We start from the raw sequence: 9,286 nt of genomic DNA on the forward strand, positions 1-9,286 counted from the left end.
TTCATGCCACATTGCCTAGAATATACATGTATCTGTTACATACCCATTTACTCTTCCTTATTGCACTCCGATTTCTGCATTGCATGGTCAGCGGCACATCACTGACATCTTAGGCAGGAATGCTGTACCCCATTACGATGTCCATCCTCTAGACACAAGGCGTCTTCACTGACGACTTTGCTGATTTGGTTGACATGTGTCATCATATGCCAATTGTGTAGATCGATTCTCATGATGTTGATCCCTGGATTGTCTGGTCCAGACTCGATTATTTACATACCGCCGCCACATAGCTGGAATATTGCTAAGTGCAGCGTAAAACTAAACTCAATCGTGCCGTCAAGAGGCGGTAATAACTCTACCTTTGCCAGTCAGAATTCCAGATCTCGGATCCCCAAGAGTATGTTGGGACTTTATGGGTCGCAGAATACGTCAGAGAAATCCTCCAGTACACAATCTTGATGTACTGGCACAAACCTTCCATCAAAATGGAAAGCAGTACCTCAACGTCAAATTCAAAGTATGATAGCCAACGAGGAGGGTCAAGGCTGTTTTGGCCGGTGTTACACCAGATATTGACATTGTACTCAAGATTCTTATACCAATATGATTTCTTGAGGACTGACCGCAGTTGCTAACGTCGTGTAACTGTACGTTTTGAATCAGTGACGAAAAACGATTTAATGTCTCCAATAAGAACTCCCACTTAAGCCTAGAAACCAAATTTAATAAAAATATAATATGAAATTATTCGCTCTTTTATTTTCTAGATTTGCTCAACACTGTCGCAGTCCAAGAGACCATGTATCAAGGGAGAAAATATCTGATACACGAACCAGGAGAAGTAAAATTTTTAAACGTCGAGGAACTTGGAAGGAACAATTATTTGCGTCTTTTAACAGGAGAATTCAGTATCGCGAAAGAAATGTACAACCCAAGTCCCAAGTACCCTGCTGAGATTGAATTCTCACTAGCATCATTTACGAAGTCTTCGGTTATCTTTGATCTCTTGATGAAAACGCCTGGTATTTCCCATCCAATAGCTTTTGTCAAAGACAAGTCTGTACTTGTTTCTGGATCCTTACCAGAGGTACTCCCTCTACCTGAAATTTGGAAAGAAAGATTTGGATCATTTTACAAGAAAGCTGACATTTGGTTCGAACCATTGTCAATTCCTTCCCCAATGATTTGTAGAGGTGCACAAGTTAAACCATTTGTGCTCACAGTCCCAATGAGAGATGCAGGCACGTACGGATACATTTTGACAACCATGCTCTTGCAGTACTGTCTGGATGCACTGGGGATCATTTCTACAGGAATCAGATTGCTTTTGAAGGAAACACGGAGTCATTCTTTCTGAAACATGCCTCTTACTATATCAACGACGTTATCACAACTACAGATACTCTGACAGTGGAATTATGGGATGACGACATCTATTCTGATTGGGTCTGTTTCAACATTGTCAAATCTGGAAAGAGCGTCTTCCAATCCCGCATTCAGTTCTACAGTTATGGAGATTTACAACTGCAAAGCAGCCAAGCTTATCATTACACATTTTGACGATTTTCCAACACCTATTTATGGCGAGCAGTAAAGAAAAGTCGAGGTATCGATAATGTTAAGCACTATGCATTCCCCTATGTTCCATTTATTGCCACATGGGTACAATGTGTGAAGCCAATTTCTGGTGTCCCCAGCCGTGATGTTGCTGGAATATTGCTAAAAGCGGCGTAAAACCATACTCAGTCAGTCCATTCATTGACAATATCAATAGATGTCATGCATTCACTTTGCATATGGGGCGGTGAGGTAGCCTAATGGTTAAAGCGTTCGCTCGTCACGCCGAAGACCTGGATTCGATTCACCACATTGGTACAATGTGAAGCCCATTTCTGGTGTCCCCCGTCGTGATATTACTGGATTATTGCTGAAAGCGCCGTAAAACACAACTCACTCACTCGCGCACTTTGCATACTTTCTATTTCAACACAATCTATTTCATGAGAAAGCCCACACCTCAGGAATAGTATTGCACAACTGCAAGAAATGTTATAAGTTTACTTGCAGAACACTCAGTACAACATTTCGGCTCAAGAAAAAGCACATTTGGCATTTTGTGTTTGTTGATGAGTCCGAGTGCTTATATCACTCAAAATGTCGCTTTTAAATATAATAGTAAATATAGCCCAACTGGAGTCCAAGTAATTTCTAGTTGATGGTGAAAGATGGATTTTGCAGTAAAGTGCTGATTCGGAGATCATGCTCACGTTGCTGCAACGGACCTTGTCTTGTCAATTGGCAGTTGATACATTAGTATATTCTCCTTTGCGTTGGGGCGGTGGGGTAGCCTAATGGTTAAAGCGTTTGCTCGTCATGCCGAAGACCTGGTTCGATTCCCACATTGGTACAATGTGTGAAGACAATTTCTGGTGTCCCCGTCCTGATGTTGCTGGAATATTGCTAAAAGCGGCGTAAAACTAAACTCACCCACTCACTCACTTGCTTGACATCAAGATCATCGATAAACTCGTTTGTTATACGATGACATTAAGTCAGCGTGCCTGTTGTCCTACTTGGGCAAGCATGGGTTGCAGAAGACCAATTCAAACTGTTGACTCTCATTTACAAAACTATCCATCATCAAGCTCCCGGCTATCTCAACGATCTCATTGCTGTGTATGAACCTGCAAGAGATCTCAGATCTGCTCATCAACTACAGCTTAAATTGCTGCCATACCGTATGAAAACTTTTGGATCACGATCATTACAAATTGCTGCTGCACGCAAATGGAATTGTCTGCCATTAAACCTCATGACCGTCCCAACACTTGATGCATTTAAAGCAAAGCCTCAAGACTCATTTGTTGGAGAATTATACTTTTCATCATGATGTATATATGTTTGTGTTAGCGCTACGAGCATGCTTTGTTGCGTGGAGATTAGCGCTTTATAAGACTTCATGTGTTGTGTATTTGAATCTTATACACAAGGCCGTGGCCGAACAGAACACAAAATACCATGACTTCTACGTCGAACACAAAATACCATGTTTACTCAGGAAGTGGGGGTTACAAGCAGGGGTCCCCAAGGGACGGAACTCTAATCAGCTTGCCGCTACCGTCACATAAGGCTGCAGGAGTTGTCTCCCATACATGTATCTGCCACACAAGCCCATACACTACACCATTCCCCCCTAAGTTTTCACCGCTGGAAACTTTTTGGTTGCTCCTACAAAATTGCAAGAAAATTTAACACAACTGGAATATTGAAAACTGACTAGAAGCAAACTCTTCCATTTGAACAAATTAAAGTCTTTAGCAGTAAACTGAAATGTCCATATTCTTACTTTGAAAGGAAAATAGCCTAATTTGGGCGCTAATATTTACTGATAACACTGACAACACATTTACAGTCTTTTCACTTCTCACACTCATATCGAACTGGAGGACGTCGATCTCGGGTAGGGTAACGCCTCTCCTTTAGTTCTTCTGCATCCGACACCTGCTTCTGGTTGACTTCAATTTCCACTTTTGGTTCTGTCAACCCTTAGATCCCACAAGAACACATGGTTGCTGTGCCATCACTGTGCTTTCTGCTGATCCCAGAAACACTGACATCTCCGGGCTACCTTGTACTGACTGTCGTGAAACTTCCAGGCGTGGTCTCATCTGGTCAACATGTCTCTTCCACACCTGTTGTCCGGCGGAGACATGATAATTCCTATCACCCAGTCGTTCCAAAACTGTCCCCTGTACCCATCTTGAGCCTTGAACTCCAAAGTTCAAAACAAAGACAGCTTGTCCCACATTGAAGAATCTTGGCACTTCAGTTTCTGCATCATCATTTTTGATCATCAATCCTTCTCGTGTCGGTCTCAGCGCTGATAACCTAGTTAAGTAATGAGCGCCTCATGAGCAACTCAGCTGGGGTCTTCCCTGTTGCAGCATGGACAGTCGTTCTGTATGAGAATAAGTACCTCTGCAGTTTGTCATGAACATCACCTGTTTGGTTATTCATTTTCTTTAGTGCCATCTTGAAAGATTCCACAGCTCTCGGCTTGTCCATTAGTAGCTGGGTGGTTTGGCTGTCCTAGTGTGACGAATGTTGTTCCTCCTCAAGAATGTCTGGAATTCTTCAGAGGTAAACTGTGCCCCATTGTCGGATACAATGTGCTCTGGAAGACCAAATGTTGCGAAGATTTTTCTGAGATGCTTGATAGTGACTGTGGCTGTGGTTAACGATAATGGAATAACTTCCATCCATTTGGAATGTGCATCCACCACGACTAAGAAGGAGTGTCCTAAGAATGGTCCGGCAAAGTCGATATGAAGTCGTGACCATGGCGATGATGGCCACTTCCAACTTGTCGGCGGAGCTGCTGCAGGTTGATTTGCTATCTCCTGGCAATCAAGACATTGTCTCACCTTTTCCTCAATCTGACTGTCTAGTCCTGGCCACCACATGATTGATCTGGCCACCGACTTCATTCTGACCATTCCTGAATGTTCACCATGCAGCTCTTCCAACAGTGCCTCTCTGAAGTCACTTGGGATAACTACTCTTGTGCCCCATAAGACAACACCTTGCTCCACACTCAGTTCCAATTTTCTCTGGAAATATGGCTTCAAGTCTGTTTGATCTCCCCTCAATATACTGTGGCCATCCTTCCAGTGTGAGCAATCGAACTTGTCGTAACACTGGGTCTTTCCCAGTTCCCATAGCAACTTGCCTTGCAGTGATAGGCAATTCTTCGTCAAACCTATTGATCAGAAGGATCAACTCACTGTTGTGATCTCCACTGTCATCTTGCTCTGATACGAGGGGCAGTCGTGACAACCCATCAGCTGGAGCATTCTGTTTAGAGGTTCTGTATTCAATCTCGTAGTTGAATGAAGCAAGTATCAGTCCCCATCTTTTGATGCGCGATGCAGCCATCACTGGAGTTTCCTTTGAAGGCGAGAACAATCTCAGTAATGGACGATGATCTGTCACCAGCGTGAAATGACGTCCCTGAATTTAGACACTCCAAAGACAATGGCAAGTCCTTCTTTTTCCAACTGTGAGTAGTTTTGTTCTGTGCTGGTCAGTTTTAGAGAAGCGTATGCCACAGGTCTCTCTTCGAATTGATGCGGTGCTGCAGCACAGCTCCAACTCCGTATGGTGAAGCATCACAGGATAGTACCAAAGGTTTATCCAAACTGTAGTGCACCAGGAAGGTATCGTTGATTAAGAACTCTTTTGATTCCTGGAATGATTTTTGTTCCTTCTTTGACCAGTACCAGTCCTTGTCCTTCTTCAGAAGATCATACAGTGGTGCCACTGTACTTGCAAGGTTAGGCATGAACTTTGCATAGTGATTCAGCATTCCCAGATATGACCTAAGTTCAGACACATTCTTGGGTTCTGGTGCTTGTTGGATTGCCCTGACTTTTTCTTCGGTAGGATGTATTCCTTCCTTATCCACTTTGAAACCAAGGAACTCCACCTGTTTCAGGAAAAACTTGCACTTGACCTGTCTCAGTTTCAGTCCTGCTTTTTGTAGTACTCCTAGTACTGCCTTCAGGTTGGACATATGTTGTTGCTTGTTGTGGCCAGTGACACATATGTCATCCATGAACACGACCACTCCTTTCAGCCCTTTGAGAACCATCTCAATTGTCCGCTGGAAGAGTGCTGGTGCTGTGCTCACACCATATGGTAAACGTTTGAACTGATAAAGCCCTTTGGAAGTGTTGATAGTAGTCAGTCTTCTTGACTTCTCATCAAGTTCCAACTGCTGATAAGCATGTTTCAAGTCCAATTTGGTGAATTCCTCACCTCCATTCAAATTGGCTAACAGCTCTTCCACCTTGGGAATTGGGTAAGTCTCCACTTGTAGAAACCTGTTGAGAGTTGTTTTGTAGTCCCCACACAGCCGCACTTCTCCAGATGACTTCAGCATGGGAACAACTGGAGTGGCCCATTGTGAGTACTTCACTCTCTCAATAATATCTTCCTTTTCCATTCTATCAATTTCTTCCTCCACCTTTTCTTTCAGCGCAAGTGGTACTGTGCGAGCTTTGCAGAATACTGGATGGGAGTCTGTTCTGACATCTAATGTCACTGTGCATTCCTTGAGATGTCCTAGACCTTCGTCAAACACTTCCGGGAATTCTGTGAACAGTTGACCAATGCTGTCTTGGCCCATCCCCGAAGATTTGATGTTGTGTGTTGAGAGAACACTTTTCCAAGGTTCCATGTACTTCAACCAGTTTCTTCCTAACAACGATGAGCCATTCCCGTCCACCACCACTAGAGACAGTGTTCTGATCTCTGTCTCCGTGTCAACCTTCACACTTAGTTTTCCCAATACTGGAATGTTAGTTCCTAGATATGCTTCTAGTCTGCATGTGCTTTCAGTCAATGGCATGTTTGGAAATGTTGACTTGTAGACTTCCTTATTGACTAAGGTAACACCTGACCCTGAATCCACCTCAAACCTCATTGGCTTTTCATTTACCATCACAGTCTTCTTCCACTTTCCAGTACCTCCTTCCTGCAGTACAGAAGAAATCATGAACAGTTCCTCAAACACATCTTCATGTTCTGCTTCCACGTCTGGCTCCTCAACATCAATGTGATGAGTAGATTGCTTAGGATTACCCTTGGGCTGTTTCCTTTTTGTATCCTCTGTTTTAGCGCTCCGGCACGCACGGAAGATGTGTCCAACCTTTCTACAGTTATTACATTTGGCTGAAATGTAAGGACAATTTGGTGGCAGATGTTCTGTCGAGTTGCACCTTGTGCATGGTTTGTACTTGTCACCTTTAATTTTGTTTCTTGGTGGTCCAGTTCTCTGAGATGTTGACAACTTGTTGACTGAGGAGGTGCTGCCTTGAATCGCCTTGGCTTCCTTGTTGGCTGTTTCCATCGACAACGCTATTTGATAGGCTGCTTGGAATGTCATTGTAGCTTTCTCCTGTAACAACCGTCGTCTAATTGCTTCACTGTACACCCTGGCAACAAATCTGTCTCATAACCACATTGTCAAATGTCCATCATAATTGCAATCTTCTGCAATTCTGCGCAGGTTAGCCACAAACGTATTTATGCCTTCATCTGCTCTCTGAACTGTCCTATTAAATGTACAGCGAGCTGTAATAACGTTAGGAGGGGGGGGGGTGAAGATGTTGTGAAAGTTTGTCTATTACATCCTTAGATGTTTGATCACTTACTTTCGCTGGTGAAAATAAGTCACGTGCCAATTTGTATAGTTCGTCTCCCATGGACGAAATAAATATGTGAATAATTCTTTGGTCATCCACTATATTATTGGCCGTCATGCTCGATTGGAAACGTTCAGCATACGTTGGAAAATCTTCCTTCTTACCTGAAAATTTGGGAACAGGCACACAAAAAGTGTTGACTGGTGCTGTTTCTTCATTCTCCATGACGAATATAAACGCACAGCCTGATAAATTATCCTTATCGTAATAAGAATAAAAAAGTCCAAATCAGGAACACGTGGTTTCACTGTTTGAATGTCACACTGGCCTATTTCCACGCTGCTTTGATCCGTAGATCGTTAAAAACGTTTAAAGAACTCGTAGTTCAACTTGCCGTAGCTTGTTAGCGGGATCCCATCCTCGTCGCCAATTATTCTGTTGTGTATTTGAATCTTATACACAAGGCCGTGGCCGAACAGAACACAAAATACCATGACTTCTACGTCGAGCGTTTACTCAGGAAGTCGGGGTTACAAGCAGGGGTCCCCAAGGGACGGAACTCTAATCAGCTTGCCGCTACCGTCACATAAGGCTGCAGGAGTTGTCTCCCATACATGTATCTGCCACACAAGCCCATACACTACAACGCGGTCGGGGATCGAACCCGCGACCTTCATCTCTCCGGGCGGCAGCTCTAACCACTACACCATGGAGGCGGTTCTCAGTCATTGTAAACTCAGGTCATTAGGAATGAATTCGCTGTGGATAACGACATTGTGTTTTCGTGAGGTTTCGTTCATGATGGACAAACTACTCCAATGCAAAGATCCACATTGTAACTAGATACGTTTTGGTTGTATCACAAATTACAAGAAATGTCGAAATAACACCCTGAAGTGGCATTCAGAAGCTGGTATGAAGAGCAACAAATTCTACGGAATGACAACTTCTTTAATGGCGTCCTGGGGGCATGGTGGGCGAGCTGGCTAAGGCGCGCCAGGCTATTGAATCAGCGAGCATAAGGTGCTGGGATAGAGCCCACCTGGGTGTAAACACCTTGGAGTCAACTTTATGTGCAGACTCTTTCAGTGTTGTCACAACCCCTAGTGTACAGTACACAACCCTGTGCACTTAAAGAACCCACAAATCCGTTTGGTATATGACCAGATGGTGGCCACATGAATATGTGCAAACACCTGGTTGCGGGTACAGCAACGTGAGTAAACTTGGACAAAGTACTGTGACTATGTGTCCCAGTTTACCCAGCTGTGAATGGGTACCTCGTAGGGATGGGAAAGCCGCAATAACTTGGTGTGCCTTGTGTAGATTGATATTCAGTTTAATATCTGGTCATCACAATGATGACAATATTATATATTTATCAAACCAAAAATTGACCATATTATCGAAAACAATGTTAGTGAATGGTATAATGTTTGTGACAAACGTGCACCTGGCCAAGCATGATACATCATTGTTCTGTCCATACAATGACAAATTCCATGACCAAGACAACAAATAACACCATGGGTCGTGATTTTGTAAATTCTGCCAAAAAAGGGCTACATTTACCATGTACTTAATTTTTAGTGGTCATTCTCAGTCATTTGCCTTACCTAACATGATGGTGGATGATGACATTAAGGAACAGGAATTTCAGAACAGAATTCATAATTGTGAAGTGTATTTTTGTGCAGGATATATTTTGAATTTTATCGAAGGTTGAGTAAGACGGACTTGTATGCTCCAGGGGGGGGTTAAAGGGAAATAGAAAATAGATTAAATTCACAAGAGGTTTATCCAGCCATGGATTAAAAAACAAGAACTTGGATGAAAATACTGTGCAACTACACAATGTTAATTTTCTCAGACAATAACTACTGGTAATCAGGGAAAGAAAACAGGCAAATGAAAAGTAAAATTCATCTTGATTCAACTTTAAATAAGACTATACATGTGGCCACACACACACACACACAGAGAGACAGAGAGAGAGAGGGAGGAGAGAGAGAAGAGAGATGTCCTCTTGTTCTGACATCGACTTAAACAGAGAATTAAGCCTGGGACAGGCAACACTA

General features: G+C 43.1%; 1 protein-coding gene across 1 annotated transcript; it reads right to left on the reverse strand.

Moving 5' to 3' along the window:
• Window positions 1-5,092: 5,092 nt before the first annotated feature.
• On the reverse strand, window positions 5,093-6,949 carry LOC124271016 (uncharacterized protein K02A2.6-like). The gene has a single exon (XM_046706078.1). It carries the CDS (start codon window positions 6,947-6,949, stop codon window positions 5,093-5,095), a length of 1,857 nt encoding a protein of 618 aa, XP_046562034.1.
• Between the last annotated feature and the right edge of the window lie 2,337 nt (window positions 6,950-9,286).

Source organism: Haliotis rubra, unplaced genomic scaffold (genome assembly GCF_003918875.1).
Source record: "Haliotis rubra isolate DU_JTF1 unplaced genomic scaffold, ASM391887v1 Scf1568, whole genome shotgun sequence".
NCBI classification, from domain to species: Eukaryota; Metazoa; Mollusca; class Gastropoda; order Lepetellida; family Haliotidae; genus Haliotis; species Haliotis rubra.